At 45.1% G+C, this 22,430-nt stretch overlaps 1 protein-coding gene across 1 annotated transcript in view; it reads right to left on the bottom strand.

The window, feature by feature from the left end:
* CHGB (chromogranin B) overlaps positions 1-18,562 on the bottom strand; it is a 31,808-nt gene extending 13,246 nt beyond the window's left edge. Inside the window, exons 1-2 of the mRNA XM_061626166.1 lie at positions 18,466-18,562; positions 6,047-6,093 (exon numbers count right to left, since the gene is read on the bottom strand). Coding sequence (XP_061482150.1) covers positions 6,047-6,093; positions 18,466-18,517 — 99 coding nt within the window. The 5' untranslated portion in view covers positions 18,518-18,562. The remainder of the gene's footprint in view (positions 1-6,046; positions 6,094-18,465) is intronic.
* Positions 18,563-22,430: the final 3,868 nt, after the last annotated feature.

Genomic DNA, 22,430 nt, shown 5'->3' with positions numbered 1-22,430 from the left:
GTAGATGAAGCTACCAGATGCATGTCAGTGGTGGCTGGTGTCCATTGGGGACTGGTAGGGCGGAAGGAAGGGAGTCCAACAGTGGGTGGAGCCAGAGCCGATGACAGGCAGAGCCAACTAATTCCAATTTTGTCCATCCTCCTCCCTGCTGAGTTCTACAAGGGCAATGTTGAGATTAAGGAGGAAGCCGACAGGAAGAGCTGCTGCCTGGACTGGTTGTAAGTCAGAAGGCAGGTGGGCGGGGGCTTGCTGAGGGCAGACTGAGGTTGGTGGGGCAGTGACCCATTTTCCCTAATGGACCAGATTCCACTGATATATATCAGCATGTCTCAGATCCCTCTCAAAGAAAAGAGGCAGAGCTTCTTCACTTCAGTCCATGCTACATGTTTAGTAAACAGCATTTCTTACTGCACATGTGTTAGTGATCTTCCACTTTGCAATCCAGCTATAGACTTTCTCTGCACAGCCCCAGAGGGCAAAACTAGATCTAATGGGTTTATGTTATAGGAGGGTAGTAGATTTTGGCAGAATGTTTAGCAGCAACTTGATGGTAAGAGTGGTTTGACAATGGACTCAATTACCTCTCTGCCTCACTTGAGGTCCTTAAGCAGAGGCTAGGCAACCATCTATTAGGGAAGCCCTAGCTCTGGATTTCCTGCCCTGAGCAAGGGTTGGACTACTCTTCTTGCTAGTTGGGTCATTCTAGATTCCTTTTATCTTGCTCAGAGATGGATGGTGAGTACAGAAAAAGCCTGTATGTTTACCAGCTCGATTCAAGGTGCTGGTTTTAACCTATAAAGCCTTACACGGTTTGGGACCACAATACCTGATGGAATGCCTCTCTCGATACGAACCCACCCATACACTATGCTCAACATCTAAGGCCCTCCTCCGTGTGCCTACTCTGAGGGAAGCTGGGAGGGTGGCAACAAGGGAGAGGGCCTTCTCAGTGGTGGCCCCCAAATTATGGAATGATCTTCCTGACGAGGTGCGCCTGGCACCATCACTGTTATCCTTTTGGCGCCAGGTCAAGACTTTCCTTTTCTCCCAGGCATTTTAGCATGTGTTTTTAAATTGTTTTAAATGTTTAAATTGTGTTTTAAATTGTTTTTAAAAGATGTGTTTTAAAAGTTGTATATGTGTTTTTAGTGTTTTTAGGTACTGTAAACCGTCCAGAGACCTTCGGCTATGGGGTGGTATATAAATACAATAAATAAATAAATAAGTAGAGCTCGGCCCTACATTTAAAGCACATGACTTCCCACAAAGAATTCTGGGACCTACAGTTTTTCCCAGTGTTCCCTCCCATTGCAGCCACCTGAACCACATCTCAGGGCATTCGTGAGGGTCCCCTGACCCTCAAGAGAGGCTTTTTAGGGAGCACAGGGGGCTGTAGTGGGGAGGAGATGGTGGAGAATTCTCCTTGCATAGAATCATAGAACAGTAGAGTTGGGAGGGGCCTATAAGGCCATCAGGTCCAACCCCCTGCTCAGTGCAGGAATCCAAATTAAAGCATACCCAACAGGTGGCTGTCCAGCTGCCTCTTGAATGCCTCCAGTGTTGGAAAGCCCACCACCTCCATAGGTTATTGGTTCCATTGTTGTACCACTCTAACAGTTAGGAAGTTTTTCCTGATGTTCAGTCGAAATATGGCTTCCTGTAACTTGAGCCCATTATTCTGTGTCCTGCACTCTGGGATGATTGAGAGAAGATCCTTGCCCTTCTCTATGTGACAATCTTTCAAGTACGTGAAGAGTGCTATCATACAGTATATCCCCTCAGTCTTCTCTTCTAAAGGCTAAACACACTCAGCTTCAGAATTTTCAACAGTCAGAGACTGGCTAACATATGGCTATGTTGAATGTAATATGGAGCTTGGTTCCCAAATCAGGAGAAGGGACTGGATACCACAAAGCACTTGATTGGTACAATACTCACCAATATATAAACCCCCAAAGGGACTACCTACTTGTTATGAACATCCTTGTGCATAAGCTGCATTGGATACAGCCCAGTAAAACACATGTGTCTTTTCTTGAGAGCATGGGGATTCCACTCTGGCTCATTCAAAAATCTCTTGCTCACAAGATCTCCCATTCAGTCAGGGGGGGGGAGTGCAGGCAATTCTGAGGATTCATTCTCTTGCAGCCAGTGAGCTCCCCTCCACTGCTGGTTGTCTGAATCATAGATTTGGACAGACCAAAAAGCAGTTTAGACCAACTCCTTATTGTGAATCAGGGCAGGCTGTCCACTAGCCCATGCACAGAGCAGGATGGCTTGATCTTAAATGCTTGAGAGGATTGATTTACATCAGTGATTTAAATAAATCTTCCATTTTATAATCCATGTATTAATTGGTTACTTAATAAAGTATTCGGATTGGAACCAGCGTGTTCCTCCTATGAACAGAAGGACTTATTGCATTCATGAAAAGGACTGAGATCCGGCAGAACCTCAGCAGAGGTTCCTGCTAAAACAGGAAAATATGTCCCCCAACACCAGAGGAAGATGGGAGGTGATTTTTGCCAGTTTCTTCCCCTTCCTCCCTGTAGCCCCCAGCTCTGCCTTCCACACTGTCTTGGAGGGCCCCCTAACTCCAGAGCAGCTTTTTGGGAAGCAGCAAATGCAAGGAGAAATATACAGAAATGCTTCCCCTTGCCCCCAAATCATCAGCAGGAACTTCTTGTGTGAGGGGCTTCACTCACAGGAATGCTGGATCAAGCCTTAGTTAGTAATGAACTAGAGGCTATTACCTTGGAGCATAATCCAAAATCTTTGGTCATGAAGTCTGCCTGTCTTTTGCACTATAGAATTTATATTGTCTTTGGAGATACTGGGAGGGGGGAGGGGGATTATGAAAACAGCAGTTTTTTCTTTGGTTCTCTTTGTACAAATGCAAGCATGCTAAGTTAGATCATTTGAGGGCTAAGGATCGAAAGAACCATGGAGGTAGCTCTGTGAGGCCCAAATGGCTGTATGCTTCATGATCTCTTATTCCATGCCAGATTGGCAAATGGCTTGTGCAACCAAGGAAGTTTGTAATCTCTCTGGGAGTAGAGGGCAGGGTGTTGGCTGATCTGTGGGGGGGAAGTAAAAAAAAAATTCCCCAACACTGCTGCAAGTTGTATGTTGAGCCTGCACAGCCCTTTGGATCATGGCCTAAGTGCCCGGAGCATTCCAAAAGCAAAAGTTGATGGCTGCTGGACTGAAAAGTTTTTGTACGTGCCCATGCTGTTCAGGCTGATAGTTATAACAAAAGGATAGGGTTAATAATCATGTTATCGTATTGTCAGAGCTTGGAAAAGTTACTTTTTTTGAACTACAACTCCCATCAGCCCAGTCCATTGGCCATCTGGCTGGGGCTGATGGGAGTTGTGGTTCAAGGAGGTAACTTTTCCAAGCTCTGCTTATTGTATACCAAAACTGGTATAACGGAAAGCTCAGAACTACAGCAAACTGAGTCCCAAGTGACTACTGGAGAGCAACAGGTCTGTTCAGTTGTGTGTGCTCAGAACATGCGGAAAAAATTAAATTGCTCATGATTTATGCATACAGTTCTATGCAATGTGGACTTTTCTAGCAGGGTGGTTCCCTTACTGCACACTCTCGTCCTAGGAAGTGACAGCTGTCCCTTGAAAGAGAGAGAGTCGTGCCTGCGACCCATGCTTTGATAAGGGGCCACATGGAAAAGTAAATCTTTGCTAGAATATTAACATAGTTTGGAACTGCAGCTTTGCTTTGTAATCTGTTGAGAATGCCGCCCTCAGTTCTTCCTTCTGAGGACATCAACTCTCCAAATGTGTTGGTTCTTAAAAACCATGCACCTATTCTTGCAGGCTTCTTTACTATGTTTGTCTGTGTCTCTATAAGGTCTCTTCACATGAAATTTGAACCTTAGGAGGTTTGAGACAGGAGCCTTTACCTCATACACTCCCACCATCTACAATTCCAACAATATTCACAATTCCAACCATAATAAATGCATGACCATTGGGTCATGCTTATTATGGCTGATCTCTGAAAGTAGGGATTGTCCGGGGGCTATTACACGCTGGCCCCAGGGACATGGTAGAACCATCTGAGGCCTGCTGTAATGAATTTGCTAGGCACTTCCAGGATAAAATCTTTCGCATCCTCCAGGACTTAGACTCCAGTGTTATAGCAGGTGAATCAAGCGAGGTATCCAGAGCACAGTCTTGTCCCGATTTCTTGGATGAGTTTCCGTTGGTACAGCTTGAGGACGTTGACAAGGTGCTTGGACAGGTTCGTGCAACCATTTCTGTGCTGGATCTTTGCCCTTCTTGGCTAATAAAAGCTAGCAGGGATGGAACAGCCGGCTGGGCCAGGGAAGTGAATAATGCCTCTCTGCGAGAGGGGGTGGTCCCTGGCTGCCTGAAAGAGGCAGTAGTGAGACCACTCCTAAAGAGACCCCTGGACCCAGACAACCTTAATAACTATAGGCCGGAAGCAAATGTTCCATTCCTGGGCAAGGTCCTTGAACGAGTGGTGGCAGGCCAGCTCCAGACACTCTTGGATGAGACCGATTATCTGGATCCATTTCAGTCGAGTTTCAGGCCTGGTTTTGGCACAGAAAGAGCCTTGGTCGCCCTCTATGATGACCTCTGTCGGGAGAGAGACAGGGGGAGTGTGACTCTGTTGATTCTCCTTGATCCCTCAGGGACTTTCGATACCATCGACCATGGTATCCTTCTGGGAAGACTGGCTGAATTGGGAGTGGGAGGGACTGCATGGTTCCACTCCTACTTGGCGGGTCGGCTTCAGAAGGTGGTGCTTGGGGAACATTGTTCGGCACCCTGAACTCTCCAATATGGGGTTCAGCAGGGGTCAGTTCTGTCCTCCATGCTGTTCAACATCTACATGAAACTGCTGGGTGTGGTCATGCGGAGCTTTGGAGTGCGTTGCCATCAGTATGCTGATGACACGCAGCTCTATTTCTTCTTTTCATCTTCTTCAGGTGAGGCTGTCAATGTGCTAAACCGGTGCCTGGCTGCGACAATGGACTGGATGAGGGCTAATAAACTGAGGCTCAATCCAGACAAGGCTGAGATGCTGTTAGTGGGTGGTTCTTCTGACCGGATGGTGGATGTTCAACCTGTCCTGGATGGGGTTGCACTCCCCCTGAAGGAGCAGGTTCGTAGCTTGGGGGTTCTCCTAGAACTATCTCTGTCACTTGAGGCTCAGGTAGCCTTGGTGGCACGGAGTGCCTTCTACCAACTTTGGTTGGTGGCCCAGCTGCGCCCCTATCTGGACAGGGATAACCTGGCTTCAGTTGTCCATGCTCTGGCAACCTCCAAGTTAGATTACTGCAATGCACTCTACGTGGGGCTGCCTTTGAAGATGGTTCGGAAACTGCAGCTTGTGCAAAATGCAGTGGCCAGATTGGTAACAGGGACCAGACAGTTCAAACATATAAAACCGATTCTGGCCCGCTTGCATTGGCTGCCTGTATGTTTCCGAGCTCGATTCAAGGTGCTGGTTTTGACCTATAAAGCCTTACACGGCTTGGGACCACAATACCTGATGCAATGCCTCTCCCGACGCGAACCCACCCGTACACTATGGTCAACATCCAAGGTCCTCCTCCAGGTGCCTACTTGGAGGGAAGCTGGGAGTCTGGCAACAAGGGAGAGGGCCTTCTCAGTGGTGGCCCCCAAATTATGGAATGATTTTGCTGACGAGGTGCGCCTGGCACCAACACTGTTATATTTTTGGCACCAGGTCAAGACTTTCCTCTTCTCCCAGGCATTTTAGCATGTGTTTTTAAATTGTTTTTTTTAAAAATGTGTTTTTAAATTTGTATATTTGTTTTTAATGTTTTTAATTGTTGTAAACTGCCCAGAGAGCTTCAGCTATGGGGCAGTATACAAATGCAATAAATCAATCAATCAATCAATCAATATAAATGGGGGTGCTTATATGTGGAGGAGCTACACACATGCATTGGAGCATGCAAGGAGCTTTAATAATTAGTGATGGGTAATTTAATTTGCCTACATTCTAGTGTAATAAGAGTATTTTTACTCACCATTTCTTCAACATGATCATCTTTTTCCACTGGTGCTGAATGAACACCTTCGAAGAAAAAAGTTTCCAGTGTCAGGAACGTGGAAAGCAGAATGGCAGATTGTAATATGATAGCCCATGTGAAGACAAACTGGCATTTTAAATTGTGGCAAAATGTAGTTTGGTTTCAACAGACAACTGCAGCTTTCCAAGGCATTTGTTTTCAGACCAGAGAATGTGCCTTCCCTTAGATGGTGGTTTGCCACACCTTTTTAATAATGGCACCCATAAGCAGAACATTGAGTTGCCCTTAGTTCCCATTGAAATCAGTGGGATTATTTAAGACATGACAAACTTGTCGCATTGATTTCAGTAGGACCTACGTGCAGCTAACATCGTTTGGCTCCAACCCATTGCTTTTGTTTCCCTCAGTGTTTCCAACTTTTGCTCCAGAATAAAAACTATATTGTGTGTGCTACGTAACTGCTACCATCCAAAGTATGAGTTTTGCATATTGTGGCCTTTTTTCTTCAGTAACAAAACAATTGCCCATTCTCTCCTGTTACCCTGCATTTATTTTAATGTAATGTAGAATGCATAACAGAAATGTCTGAACATTCAGGCCACTTGCAAATGTAGGGCTCTTCTTTAAATGATGGAAGAAAGCTACCTCCAAAGAGTTACTTGAAATCTTCCCCTGATTTAACTCTGAATCCAGTCCCCCGCACGCACGCACACACCCTTTGCTTCATTCTTTATCCTTGCTACTGTTTTCATATGCAAGATGAAAGCCAGTGAAAAGAGGAGACAGCACTATACTAGGATGCTAAGTAGCAGGGGTGGGGAACCACACTGGCTGCTCCTGAATCAGGGTCTGCTCTTGGTTTACAGACATAGAACAGCAGGCCTCCCTTGTGCCTGCTGCTCTGAGCTCTTGAAGAGAACAGAATGAAGCAGCCTGGGCAAATGTCAAATGAATGAATTCCTACCACATGTGGTTCTTTCTTTTCTTTTAGTTGAATCCTCAGTTACTCTGATTTTTTTCTTGTAAGTTTCTGTTACAGTATTTATAATTTATTTACATTGATTTTATTTATATTATTTATATACCATCCTCCTGCAAAAACACTGGGGTGGTGTACAGCAACGTAAAAACATTTTAAAACAGTTCCAAACAATCATTAAAATGACTGGCTACTCAAAAGACATTTGAAACGGCTGCACGGGCCTGTCGGCACATACGAGAGTTCAAGTCAAAAGCAAGGATGTCTGCCAAATCTGTGCTGGACGAGTGTTCCACAGCATGGGGCCCATGACACTAAATGCCTGACTTCTGGTTGAGGCCAGTCAGGCCTCTGTAACACATGGGACAACTAACAGAGCTCCTCCGGATGATCTCAGTGATTGGGCTTAGGATATAAGGGCATGACAAAATTGGTTTATCACTTTTTTGTCCTGGACAGATTTATGTCCAGCATGAAATATGCATTTAATACTATCTATCACTATTACAAAATATTATTTGTTTAGATGTTGGATGTTGCTTGCTTGAAGGAAGCTTCTTCATTCTTTTTAATGTTCCCTAGATTCAAATGATAATAAAAAGATAGGGAAGCATGAACATTAAGTAGCAATATAATTTCTTTAAAGCTCACATTGTGTATGAGTTATGGCAGTAATAAAATACGCACATTCATGAGTGCGAGTCATGATGTGGGGCAATGGGAATAGCTCTTTCCCCACCTCCATGTGTCAAGGGAAAGTTGGATCATGCTCATTGCCTCTGTGAAAATGCCCCATCATCTGAGCTGAATTATTTTTTCTCACTTTCATGAATGTGCCTGACTTCTTTTGCAGCACAGCCAGGCAGAAACTGGAGAGGGCATGCCTGTTGCTGCACTATTGTAAGCAAACTGTTTTGCTGAAGCAGATTTTAATAATGAATGAGTAACTCAAGTATACAGCAATCCACCTGACATAACACTAATTTGCAGTACAAAACAAAAAACATGCCGCATAGGCTTTGCTCAGAATATTAGATGCCATAATTTCAAGTGATCCAGCTTTGATGCTACTGGGGCCTGAAATGTACTTTCAGATAGAAATTGAAAACTGAATTTACTGCCTTGCTGCATAATTCCAAAGCTCCAACCTCTTCAAAAGCCAGTGTGCTTATTAAACAATGATGGTGTGATAAGGATATATGATCTTCAGTACCTAATGAAGGCAGTAGCAACAACATCAGAGCAGAACGGAAGCTCACTGAATAAAACATTGGAACAACCCTCCCAGGGCTGCTGCACACATCCAATTGTTGCAGCATTTATCCTTGGGTAAATCTGTTTTTCTCCAAGACAACTGACATCCATCACCACTCTATGCTAGCGGTAGATGCAAGGACCCTCTTGATAGATTCTTACTTAACTTAAAACAATTGCATCTAGCAGCAGCTCAGAGCAGATGGAGACTTTTTCTTGTCCTGTGAGTCAAAGAGCTCACAATCTTGATCAAACCATATGCACATGCACACAGGCATGCGCCCTTTCACCCATAATTGTCTGTATACTTTAGTTGCTCCTTTTGATCTATGCGAGGAACAGGGAACCTGTCCAGATGTTACTGGGCTCCCATTCCCCATCAGCTCCAGCCAACATAGCCAGTGGTCAGAGATGATGGGAGTTGGAGTTCAACAACCTCTGGAGGGTCCAAGCCAGGTTCCCTATACCTGGTCTAGGCTGTCAACATCCCCTAGAAATCCTCAACACTCCCCTGCTGCAATGGGACTGGAATAGGTCAAAAGCAGCAGCAGAATTAAGTTCATATCAGACCATTGAGGAAGCTATGGGGGTGGGGGGCTACAAATGGGAAAAGAAAGGAGCCTAGCCTGAATTGCATTAATTTATTAAAGCAAATTTATGCATCCCCCTCCTTCCATTGTGATCACAATGTTCAGATCAGCCTCTGGTTTAGACTTCAGAGAGATGCTAACAGCTATCAAGAGGCAACCATAGCACTTACCACTGGCAAACTGAAACAGGCATGTACAAATTATTTGATGGGTATAATAGATCTCCAGTATTCTATTTCTTCACTAATGGTGCTCTCCATTTTCGAAGTGCCAGCCCTTATGTAGCCAAAATGGCACCATCCACACACAAGACAGGCTATCAGCAGGCTCAGGGGAATGGAGTGTGCTGGAAGAGGGCATGGCTGGCTGGCTGGAGCCCTGAATAGCAGTAGCATTCCATGATGCAACAAACTGTTGCAGATCCCTTTTTTATCATAATGATGCCCTGAAAAGCATGGTGCAAAAACACTGAGGGCAACAACAAAAAGTGGCTAGCATCCAAACCAGGAAAAAGAAGGAGGGGCCAAGATGCTGGAAAAATAGAAATTTATTTAAGCCCAACGCGTTTCAGCCTGCTTTTTGAGGCGTTTATACTGTTGTAAGCGCTCTGCTCATTCAAACATCTCGTTAAGCCTGCATTGTAAGTCATAGACTGATTTATAGATTTTATATGTATGATTTTATATGTTTATGTGAGTAAATTTTATTTATAGCCCCTGATGAAGGCCTGAAAATTAACAGGCTGAAACGCATTGGGCTTACAATACAAATAAATTTCTATTTTTCCAGCATCTTGGCTTTGGCCCCTCCTTCTTTTTCCTGCAAAAACATTGAGACCTGACAGTGTGATGGAGACTGTCGCAACATGTGGAGGTGATTATGGCTACTAGTTTAGGGCCAAATTAGACAAGATTAGTCTTTTTCAGACTGAAAAACAGTCATGAGGAGGACCCCGTGGCTCAGATTAGGTCCATGGCACTGGAAGAAGGGAGCTTTGCCCTTTCATCATGCACCCTTTCCCCAGTGATACCTTCCCTGAATCTACTAATAACTTTGGGGGGCAGGTGCAACATGGGTGCCTGACCCCCACTCCAAGCAGGGCAGCTAGCAATAATGGGACACATACAATTTTTTGAAAAAAAGGTTTTTATCAACCCCTTCACACATATGAAACCATCACAGAAATAGTCTGATTACATCTCTATCCATAATTGTACAATCCAACAGAAGCTTTACAGTAAACAAAGTCCTCAACGTGATTGGTTTGGGGGTGGTCTTTGATCAAGCTAACAGTATGGGGTCAAAGGGTTACCCCCTTCCTCCAGTCACACACCTCCAATCCCAAACGTAGGGCTACTAGTAACCGTTGAAAAAGACACTGGTAGATCCAGTAACGGATTGTCCCGGAACGGCTCGAAAAGGAGATTAGACAAATTCCTGGAGGAGAAGAGGTCTCTGTCACTGGCTGTCAGCCATGAGAGTGAAATGGAAGCTCCCGGTTCAGAGACAGAAGGCCTATGAACACCAGTCAGTTGGGAGCAGATCAGCTCAGGAAGGCTGTGGCCCAGGGCCGGCTTAAGCTGAGGAGGGCCCCTAGGGTGATTCTGAGCTGCCCGCTGTCCCGTCCCATCTCATCCCCTCCGCTTCACCTACCTTTCTGCCTTTTTTGCAGCTGCGCACACTGCGCACGCAGGTTTGCCATCAATCAAGATAGCGGCTGAGGTTTCCCTAAGGAGCTGAAGCCTCTGCCGCCATCTTGGTTGATGGCAGCAATGCGCGCGTGTAGCATGCATGCGTGCCATCGACCAAGATGGCGGCAGAGGCTTCAGCCCCTTAGGGAAACCTTGGCCGCCATCTTGATTGATGGCAAACCGCAAAAAACAGCAGAGAAAAAGGTAAGTGAAGCGGGGGGATGGTGGGCGGTTTGGAAGCTCTTGTCCCAAGATCTGCAGCTCCTGACCTGCTTCAGCAGATCGCGGGGCCCCAAGAGCTCCGGGCCCCTACTAAGCCTAATGGATAATCTGGCCCTGCTGTGGCCTTTAGGGTTTCTTGGAAGTATCAGATTGGCCGCTGTTGCAAACCAGATGCAGAACTGGATGGACCTTTGGCCTGATCTGGCATGCCTGTTCTGAACTAGAGTCTCACACCGTTGCTACCTCATTGTGGCTCAGCACAAGGGAAACGGAATAAAATCCAGTTCATTACATGCTGTAGCAAGAGCCACTTAAAGTGCTTCCAGCAGGAGTGGAAAGCTTCAAGCCCAGGGGCCAAACCCAGCCCTCCAAGCCTCTCTCCTTGGTCCTTGGGGCTCTTCCCTTCCCCATCCAGACAGACACAGCCTCCCCAGGCCACACCCCTCCCCCGCCTTGCTTTGCACCTTTCTTGGGGGTGTTTCCCTCGCTGTAATGTGTCCTTGAACTCGGGTAACTGCCTCAACGGAGGACAGAGAGGGGTGTGTGAGTGTGTGTGTAGAAGCTAGACTACTGTGCAAAAGGCAACATTTATGTGCATCGCTGTGTCCATTTTGGCCTTTCGCCCTGCCCACCACTGGCACATGGCCCCTGGACGGTTGCTCAGAAGGGAACGTGGCCCTTGGGCTGAAAAAGCTTCCCCACCTCTAGCCTAGAGAGACGAAAACACAGTGACACTAGTTATACAGCACCGTCAGTCGTGCCCCTAGCATAAATTTAAACATCCAAAGCGGCCATCAGCCAGCTGGCAAAGGACCACAGAGGGCCATCTGCCTGCACAGTATTCCTGGAGTGCTGCTTATTCAGGCCACATCTCTCCCCTCACATGAACCCTGAATCAGAACTGTAGAGAGTTACATAAAAGCCGTTACCTTATGTTGCTTCTCTTTCCTGGGTGATGCCTTCTGCACCTTTAGAACCTCTTGAGAAGTTAATACAGGACTGGAGCAGGTCCCTGAATCTTCTGAGGTCCATCTTCTGATCAGGGGTGGGAACCTTATGACCCTCCAGATGCTGTTGGATTACAACTTCCATCAGCCCCAGCCAGCATGTCCAATGGTGATGGATGATGATGGGAGGTTTTGGACCAGCAACATCTGGAAGGCCTCAGATTTCCCAGTCCTGTTCTAGATCATGTCATCATATACATCTATGGTGCAGCTGCACAGAATACAGAGTACAGCTCTGATCATCCCTTCTCAGAACTGACATCAAAGAGAGGAAAGGTACAGAAAAGGGTAACTAAAATGATCAAAGCGTAGAGAAAGTCTAAATTGTTTAGGGTGTTTTAGGGTAGAGACACACTGTTCCAGTGCATCTCCAACTCTGTTTTCTGAAAATGGGGGTGCATGATGCTTGTGAAACTCTGCCCCTTTTTACTCTAAAACCTGGCCAGATCAGCTCCAGTGTGTGTGTTAGATTTCACCACTGATTAGTAGATCAACCAACTGCCCCTCCAGGTGTGGCCAATGGAAATGCTTTGCTGTACGTTCAGGCAGAGACAGTTATTGGCCCAACACTTTGTTGTGGGCAGTCCTGAAAGGCCTGAAGTCAGCAGTGTGGAAGGGAGGTATGTCCAGCCGAGGGCAGACTCAATTCGAAACACAGACAGAAAAACCATTCTCACTGCTTTTGAAACAACTAGAGTGCCCACAGCCAGTTTAGGGGGAAAAACCTGATTCAAGGCACGCAACATGATAGAGGTTTATATAATCATGGGGGGGGGGGTGACAGCAAATAGCAATTTTCATGTTCTTTTATCATTTTAGAACTTGGGGTTCCCCAATGAGGTTCATTGACTGTAAGAACATAGAAGAGCCCTGCTGGATCATACTAAAGGTCTTTATAGTCTGACATCCTGTATTTCATAGTGGCCAGATGCCTCTGGGAAGCCCGAAGGCAGGGCATGAGGGCACTAGCCTTCTCCTGATCCTGGAGATAGAATATAACTATAATATAGGATCAGCTATGAATTTAGGATATAATCCTACTCCCACTTATCTGGGAGTAAGGCCCATCAAACTCAATGGGATTTACTTCGGAGCAGACATGGTTAGGATTGCAGCCTTAATCCGTTGTAATCTTTATAATGCTATTTTCCATGTCAGCTTTTTGCAATAAAAAAAGATAGGCTATTTTTATTTTCTTCCCCCTTAGTTCCGTGAGTAAAAGAGAAGGAAAGTTTTGACTCACCCAGGTTTTCTTAATTGCTGGTTCTTTGACAAATCTCTTTAGCTGTATAGATAAGAAAGTAATAAGCGTAGACAGGAGAATGCTTGCCTGTTAGACCATTTTTCTTTAAAGAAAAGAAAAGGTCACTTTTTCAGCTGAGCTAGCTAGAAATCCTCGCTCCGTCCGAGCTGCTGGAAGACCTTCTTTCACAGACAATTCTGACGAATTCCAGTCTCCAACAATCACAACAAAGCTGTGTGGGAAATCTCACGTTTCTTCCTTATCCGGAAGAAATTATCCCCAGTCAAAAAAACCCCTTCTGACTGGATTTAAAACTGAAAAAGTTTCATCCAAGACGGGAGCCCGTCTCAGAGGCTGCACAGGCGGAGGGTTTTCTTTTTGATTTATAAGACTTGTGTAATATATGTCTGGGACTATTTTTTCTGATCTACTTTTTTTTTGACGAATCTGCTCATTTTTTCTGCTACTAGTTATTTGGACGCTGTGAACTAAAGCTGTTTTTGCACTTCTGGGCATATAAGAGATAAGGGCTGACTAGAGTGTGACGCCAGTTGGTTTGAAAGATTAACTCCTTTGTAACTGGATAAAGAAATAAACTGCTCTTTGCTTGGGACATTGAAAATTGAAGGAGTTTTGTTCCTTTGGCTTTAAGAATGACAATTAAGAAGATCATGGATGTACAAGAAGGGACTTTATCTTTAGACATGTTTCAGAAAATAATGAATGGGATTAACTCAATAAAACAAGAACTGAGAAATAATAGTCAAGCGTTGAGAATTGAATTTGACGAAATGAGACAGGAGCTGAAAGAAATTCAGGATTCTATGAGAAAGGAGAATAAAGATGGATCTGGAAAACCAAAAAAGGATGAAAGAGAAATTAAAGGCAAGGTTCAAACTATGGATATTGGATTAAATATGGACCTGGAAAAGGATTTGGATTTCCTGGCTGTGATGGATCCTGGAGACAAATATTATGGTTTGGAACTCAGCGCTGTCCCTGAAGGAATTGAAGAGATTGGAGATAAAGATATTATCGGTTCAAAAAAATTCCTGGACTGGAAGGATTTGATGGAACTTGAAATGGAGAAAGCTAACAGAATTAATCCCTGTTTTGTGTCAATGGAAAAATCTTCAAGAGATGTGCTAGTGTATCATGTAAAAAAGAGGAACAGAGATGCGGCTTTGCAACAATACTTCAGTGATACGTTCGGAATTGATGGCAAGAAAATATCTGTGAAAAATGAAATTCCTATCAGACTCTTATTATATGACTATGACAGCAAGATTATTGGGCGCGTAAAGATGGAAGATGGAAGATGGAACCAATACGGATAATGGAAGAAGAGCGATTTGAAATTACTGGACTTAGTAGACTTGATGAGTTGGATTAATTGACATGTTTATCTAGAAAAAAAATTGATGGACATATATCTCAAGGATTGGAAACTTCTCTTTGTCTTTTTGTGGAAGAATAAAATGATATGATGTTAATGAGATTTGTAACCAATTAAGATAACCGCTGGAGGAAGGTGATTTTATAATCTATTAAGATACAGGCTTGTTATATATTATAGACTTATAGCTGAACTACGACAAATCGGAAGTCAATTTTTTTATATATATTTTTTCTTTTTATTGTATTAGTTATGGATTTGTGTTCTTTCTTTTTGTATTGTTTTGGTTTTGAAAATTTGAATAAAAATTAATTAAAAAAAAAAGGATTGCAGCCTTAATCACAAATGGCACAATTAATTTGTGGGATAACGTACTACAAGATCTGGTGGTTGACACCAGCTTTGATGGCTCTATAGAAGGTTTAGGAAGGGTAGGAGGGCTACCATGCTAGCTAAATGGAACCTCAGTATTCAGAGGCAGAATACCTCTGCACCCCACGTATTCAGGTGGGCAAAAAAAGGGAAAGCACCACTGTGTTTTTTTCTTGTGAAGTTCTTGAAGACCTTTGGGTGGCTATTGTTGAAAACATAATGTTAAGCTGGGTGGACCCTCAGTCTGATATGCTGGCGATCCAGTGACAGTCATAATATATATTATTTGGCTAGATGAACCAGTGGTCTGACTCTGTATGGCAGCCTCATATGATCAAGCAAAACAACATATTTCTTTTCTTCTCTTTTTTGAAGCAAAAGGAATGTTGCCTCTGACAAGCGTGCTTCATGCATCAAATAAGGAGGGGAGCTGCCCTCCTTCAAGCAGGGGTGGGGGATGCATGGCCCACCAGATGTTGCTCAGACTCCTGCTCCTACCAACCAGTTTGGCCACCTGGCATGGTAAGGCATGATGGGAACTGTAGTCCAGCGACATCTGGAGGGCCGTAAAGGGTGTTCTAGTTTATGGTGTTTTGAATGTGGGACATGAGAAACTTTGAATTTGAGACACTTGGTAATATTAATCCATTTTCAAATGAACAAAAGGAATTATCGCTAGGCAAAATTACCTAGGCATATCCAGTGCCATGGAAACTTGTAAAGCCTAAGTATTTTGTGGTTTCCTGAGAATACTCCCGCCCCGGCATATTTAGTCAGGTCAGGAAGTTGAATTCTATATATATGCAGAATTGTGTAGGATAACTTATCTGGCACAGGATATCACAGTGCTGAGAATCTAAATGCCATTCTTCAGGAGCAGAATACATGCCTTTCATGCAGGAAGTCCCATATCCAGCCAAAGGGTCTCAGAGACCAGGCGATGGGCAAGGCTTTTTTGGCAGAGGCCTTGGAGAACTGCTGCCAGTCAGAGTAGACAAGCCTTCCGCAATCTGGTGCCCTCTAGATGTCATTTGACTTATGTCTCATTTATTTCAGTGGGCCTGCCCTAAGCATGGCTATGCCTGGATCCAATGCAGTAATTGCTGGGCTCAGGGGGGTGAGTGGACCATCAAGGGCCAGTGATGGCCTTCCTCCCCTCCCCCTTCCCAAGGACTGCTTATGATCTGTACATATGCTGAAGGAAGGCAGAGCAGAAGTCAAGGAGCTCATGCTATTAGCTCTCCAAGAGACCACCAATGGCCTAATACATATGGAGTGCTTGTGTTGCCTGTTGTGACAGTATGACATTAAAAGCATCTTTCATTTAAATATAGAAGTCCCATTTCAAATAAAATATTATACTACACATTGGCTGTACAGGAATACTGCATAAAAGGCAGCACCTGCCCATTTCAGCACAGGCTGTTTTGGACTGCACAAAATGGATCACTGCTGGATCGATCCAATGATGCAGATATTTGTCAATCCTATCAGTATACTTGAGCCAATACAGTCACAGAGTCTTCTAGCAAAGGACTTTATGAGCTTAAGATTTGTAGTAATGGCCATGTGTAAAATGGTAGCAAGTTTTGTGTCACCAGCCACTGAACAATGGAGGGGATGTATGTCCCCCATCCCCTCCCCTCAAAAACTACTTTTACATACTTAGCATGCAAAATGTGTTTCACTGTAAGACAGGGATGGGGAACTAGGGGCCCAGGGACCAAATGGCGCCATCCATGCCTCTCTGGCTGGCCCTTGGGACTTTACTGCCACACACACTCTTCCCCGGCCACATCTCTCACTGGCCCTGCTTTGAGTCCTTCTTGAGTATTTCTGTCTGGAATAGGTCCCTGAACTCTGATCATCCTTTGTATTTGCCTGAATGGAGGACAGAGGGTGGTGTGTGGGTGTGTACAGAAATTAGTCTATTATACAAAGGTAACATCCACATTGGTTGTTTTGACTACTTTTGCCTTTGGCCCCACCCACCACTGGTATGTGGTCCTCAGAAGGTTCCCCAGAAGGGAACGTGGCCCCCAGGCTGAAAATGGTTCCCCATCCCTGCCGTAAAAGGATGAGTACCTGGGTGACCCTGGTCTTTCAGTTACTAGTCTCTAATCACTACACCATCCTGGCTCAATGGAACTTACTCTCTCCCAAGCGTGTATGCAATAGGATTGCAGCCTTGATTCTCCATCAAGGTGGTGTAGTTTTGCACTTGCTTTTATACATCCTCATAATATATCATCAGTCATCACTCTTTTTTGAAATAGTGCACATAGCTTGTTCCATATCACTATAAATCTCTAGCTGAGGGCCTTGGTTTTTCTTCATATGCAGCATTATGAACCAGCACACCACAACAGAGAACACGGACTCTTGCTTTTGACATTTTTGAAATGAACCTCTGAAGAAGTAATTGGCTTTTTCTCCTATTCCTACAGCTCTGAGACTTGAAAAGCAAACATCTATGCCCTAGCCAGCAAGGGATTCATCCCAGAAAAAGGCAATATGTACCAGATGCCAGAGCGGAGAGAAAGAGCAACAAAACTTCAGCAGTGGGTGTTACCCTCCACAACGAATTTATTCTCTTTTACAAGCAGCTAATTTTCACTCCAAGGGCATTTATGTTAATAAAGCACATTATAAAGCAACAGTTTCTTAAACATCCAATATATTCTTAGCTAATGGTGGCATTGATAAGGAATTTGCAATGGCCCTTGCTGACTGATCATGCCAGACCTGGAAATGCAAAGGAAATAATAAATACATGGGTGCAAATTGCTGGCTGTCACTTTCTCTCTCAATTTTATATATGTGGTTAAAATGCTGATTTAGAAAAGTATCCTGTCTTCAGCGTTTTCATGTGCTTAATTAGAGCTGTCTCTTTCCATTCAGTTAAATCACTGAATGAACAGCCAGCATGTGGGCGTGCTCATTCTGCTACAGCAGATTTCCTATATGCACGCAGTAACTATGCACAAATACTGAGCATGTATGTACTCCTTTTCCCCTCCACCCCTTACCCACAGGAGTACATGAGATGAAAACGCGCTCCTCGAGGGAAGATATAATACCATTACTTATTTATGAGCTTTCCTGTTCCTTTTGCCAAAGAGACCCTGACACAGGTTTTGCGCACTTTGGAAATCCAATGCACTTCTGACATCTGCAAGGAGCCCATTGACTGGGTTGCTCTCCCATGCGCTATGAGATGTTTTGCCTTTGAAGAGAAGCTGGTCCAGACTAGATCTTCCTCTAGGGCACTGAAGTGAACATAACTGGAGCTGCAGAATGAATAAACTCGATCTGCGCTCCAGTCAGAGACATTACTCCTCTCTGTAGATGTGGAACAGAATCAGGGCGGGGTGGGTTTGTGGATGAATGGATGGATGGAGCAGCCTTACGGATGCACAGGAGGTGGGTCTGTCGGCAGACCGATACCGGCTTTCCCCTGCCAGGCGAGGTGGCTGTAACTCGGTTCTGGGCTATGATAGGCGCTGGAACCTCTTGGCAGGCGAGGGTTGGGTGACCGCCACCCCGCTCGCATCCCAGCCCCTCCAGCCTGGCCCCCGTCACGCCTTTCGCCTCTACGGGGACCCGCGCGCCGCTGTCCTTGGTGCTGATCCGACCCGCGCCGCCCCGTCGCTCTCACTCACCTGACAGAGCTGCGGCTCCGAGGAGGCTGAGCAGCGCCACGGAAGGCATCATGGCTGGCCGGCCGGCAGGCAGGAGGGACCGGCTGGCTTGCAAAGGCTTCGCTACCAGCTCCCCTCCTGGCCGCAGCTCCACGCTATTTAAGGGAGGGGGGAATGTGGAGGAGGAGGGGGGGGCGCCAGAGCCAGGCGAGGAAAGGAGGAGACGGTTTTGCGTCACCGGTGGACCCCAAGGGGATCGGGGCGGAGAGTCCCTGGGATAGCCAGAAAGACCCTCCTCCAGAAGCTGCCAAGGACTCTTCCCTCCTCTCCTGCACACAGCTCTTCCTCATTACCAATGCACAAAGCGCACCCACCCACCCCGCAGCCAGAGCCCCAGAGCTCGATCCCTGGCGTCTTCAGACAGGGCTGGGAAAGCTCTAGTCTGAAACCCCGGAGAGCTGCTGCCAGCCAGAGTAGGCAGCACTGCGCTAGATGGAGCCAATGGTCTGACTCAGTATAAGGCAGCCTGATTGCCAGGAAGACCACCCATATAATGTCCCTACCCTACGCCAGGGACCCTCTCTTCCCCTTTCAAGCCTTTGGCTGCCACGCAGCTTTGCCTTACCATCTTTGATTCCCCGGCAGTGCCCCACCTCAGGAGAGACATTGTTTCCAAGCCCACCTTCCCATTATGACAGTCTCCTATCCCGCGTCAGAGCGCAGGGACCCCTCCCTTATATACACACACAGACCCTCCGAGAGCGAAGAAGATACCTACAAGAAGATCATCCCCGTTTCCCGCTGGGTCTGTAAAAGGTGCGGGTTAATTAAGTACTGGCGAACTGCATTGAACCTGTAGAGAAAGCGCCTCCATTCTTATTTGGAGGGCTTGGATGCTTAGGGATCTCCGGCTGTTCTCTGTATAATAATTTATATTCCTCCTTCAGCTTCCCTCACCGGCAAAGGCGCGCGCACTCAAGCCCACGCTCTCTCTCTCTCTCTCTGCGCAGAGACATTCCTGTCAAATGAGTCCTGTTTCAGCCATCAGGTTTTCTCATCTGGCCTCATCCAGCTGCGGATTTCTCTAATGAGCCAATAAAAACGCACAACACCTCCAGAGGTGTTAAGTGAGCACATCTTTCACGGCAATATCCTCTTTATTAAGATACTTGTAACCATTTGGGGAAATGGAACAAACCCGAGGAGAGGGGACCCTTGCCGAAAGAATTCCTCAAAACACTTCCCCTGCTTTGTGGTTCTCCCTTGGCAGAAAGAATGGATCTCTTCACAGCAATCCAATTGTCTCAAAGCTCCATTACTGATCAGAGAAATTTGCCCACGTTATTCCCTCCCTCCGTCCCTGCCTCCTTCCTTATACTTCTTCCCAACTGTCCATTTGAGATTATAAACTCCTGGGGAGCAGAGACTTGTCCATGTTGTCTATGTAAGTACACACACACACACACACACACAGAGAGAGAGAGAGAGAGAGAGAGAGAGAGAGAGAGATGTTGCAGTATATATTAATTCATCTTTCTATGAACTGTTTGGAAGTTTTCAGTGTGAAGTGAGGGTAGCTATGCACTGGGCAGAGCTTCTGACCTCTAGCAATATGTAGCCATCATTGATGTTGTTAAAGCAGGGCAGGACTAGGAAATGTACAACACTAGAAACATTTATCGATAGTAACATTTATTACTAATGTTTTGGACTGTAATTGTGCTTTAGAATATTTTTTAACTATAATTGTGTGGTAGAATGTTTTTAACTGTTTTCAGAATGCTTGTTCTTTTTCTTGTTAAATTGTTTTGTTGATATGTTTGCTGCTCCAGGCTCCCTCAGGAGGAATGGGAGGATACAAATTTAATTATTATTATTTCACTTATAAGGACTTCATGGGTACCAGGGGTCCCCAAACTTTTTCAGTCCAAAGGCACATTTAGAAATCTAAGAAACTTTTGTGGGTACCACAGTATACCCATTTCACAGAAGAAAATCTGGCAGTGTTCAGAACCCTCCTCCCCTGCAGCAGGCAAAACACCCACTTATGCCACAAAACAAGATAAAAAGAGCCAGGAAACCCCACCACCACCGCCAAACAGCCCAAAACAAAATTACATCTCAATTTACTAATTTATTTTTTAAAATTTATATCCCACCCTTCCTTCCAAAGAAGCCCTCCCTGAAACTGGGGGCCAAGGTGGGAGTATGCAGTGGGGAATTTTGTAGTTCGTTGGACTGGAGGTCCTTGAGTAAAATCGAAGAACACAGGCTTGCATCAAAAAGGTAGGCCTTTATTGGATGACAAGTGTATGCTTGGTCAGTCTCTCCCTTAGTGAGTGGAGAACTGCTACATGGCGCTGGTTGCCTGGGGTTTTTATACATTTCAGGACAAAGACTTAGCATCTACCAATCAGGAGTTAATACATCAGTATGACACATGTGACATAGGCATTTGCATAGGTACTTACATAGGTACTGTACTTTCTGCATCATGTTCCAGTGAATTTGGCAATGTTCAGTACTTCACATAAAAGTACATTTTCACAGTGAGCTAAGCACTCCAGCTAATGAGCTAAGCATTTTAGTTACTGCAATTCTTTCTACGTCTTAGAGATACCGAGATGTTCAGCACAGTGTTCTATGTTATCTTATCTATTAGAGTTGAAGCTGTGCCAAACATACCGGCACAGAGACAAAAAGACAGCTCTAAAGAGAAAAGGATTCTGGCTGGCTACTAAACTTATTAAAATATTATAAACCTTTATAGCTTTATAAAAGAATGTTTTTGCTTATAGTTTGTATATAATAATTTCTCCATCATATGAGGGTACCATGTTGGAGACCCCAGATGGGCCCCATTACCAGGTGGGCAAAGCAACCCCATACTCACAATTTGATGGGACCAGAGATATGCCCCGCACTATGCCAGCAGAACAATTGCTGTTTCCAATGTGTGTTCTGCCCAGAAAGGGAACGCAAAAACACACATACACACACAGAGAGAAAATACAAACATGCAGGACTTTCCTCTTCTCCCAGCCATTTTAGCATATGTTCTTGAATTGCTTTTTAAAAAATGTGTTTTTACATTTGTATATTTGTTTTTAATGTTGTAAACTGCCAAGAGAGCTTCAGCTATGGGGAGGTATACAAATGCAATAAATAAATAAATAAATGGCAGGAAGCATGCCCACAGCATCCCTCGAAGCACCATCAGGGATTATGCCAGTGGGAACACCCACATGTCCACACATAGAGTGAGATCATGAATTTGCAGTGATGGGGAGACACTCCCAGCACCCACCACCCCACATCATTATCATTGCATACACAATACATAAGACGAGGCCATCAGGCACAGTAACTCACCAGTATAATGACTCCGCTACTGCAAGTGCCTAGGCAGTCCTCTAACCCAGGGTTCAAATATCTTTATACTCTCCACAATAGCAGTTTAAGAGCACAACACACCAAGGGAAGGGAAGAGAAATCACAACACAACACTCACATAGCTTTCTGGGTTGGATGTCTGCAAAGAACACACACAGCCCTCCTGGGACGAGAAGACCCTCTTGCAAGCCAGCCAAGCAATCAGGACACATTAACAAAGGCAGCTACAGACATACACTGATAGCAATGACCCAAGTCCTTAGGGCAGGGGACGGGGAAAGATGGGTGCTGAGATTGCCCTTTTGCTCTTCCCTTTTTAAAGCATCTGTTTTATTTTCTGCAGAATGTTGCAGGGGGGTGCAGGGGGCTCAAATCACAAGACAAATAGACAAGACAAAGGCCCATCTAGTCCGGCACTCCAAATACTCATGGGAAGCTTGCAATGGCTGCTTCTGAACTGTTAATTTCAGCCCGTCTCACTGGAGCACAATTATTGTTCTCCTCTGATGAGCACAATGTAGCTGCACAAATCTCTCTGTTATAAAGGATGCTAATTATTTCTTATGGAATGAAAATATTCCTCATCGATTAGT

The sequence above is a fragment of the Rhineura floridana genome, chromosome 4, assembly GCF_030035675.1.
Source record: "Rhineura floridana isolate rRhiFlo1 chromosome 4, rRhiFlo1.hap2, whole genome shotgun sequence".
NCBI lineage: Eukaryota > Metazoa > Chordata > Lepidosauria > Squamata > Rhineuridae > Rhineura > Rhineura floridana.
This window is presented reverse-complemented; position numbering and strand designations above follow the sequence as displayed.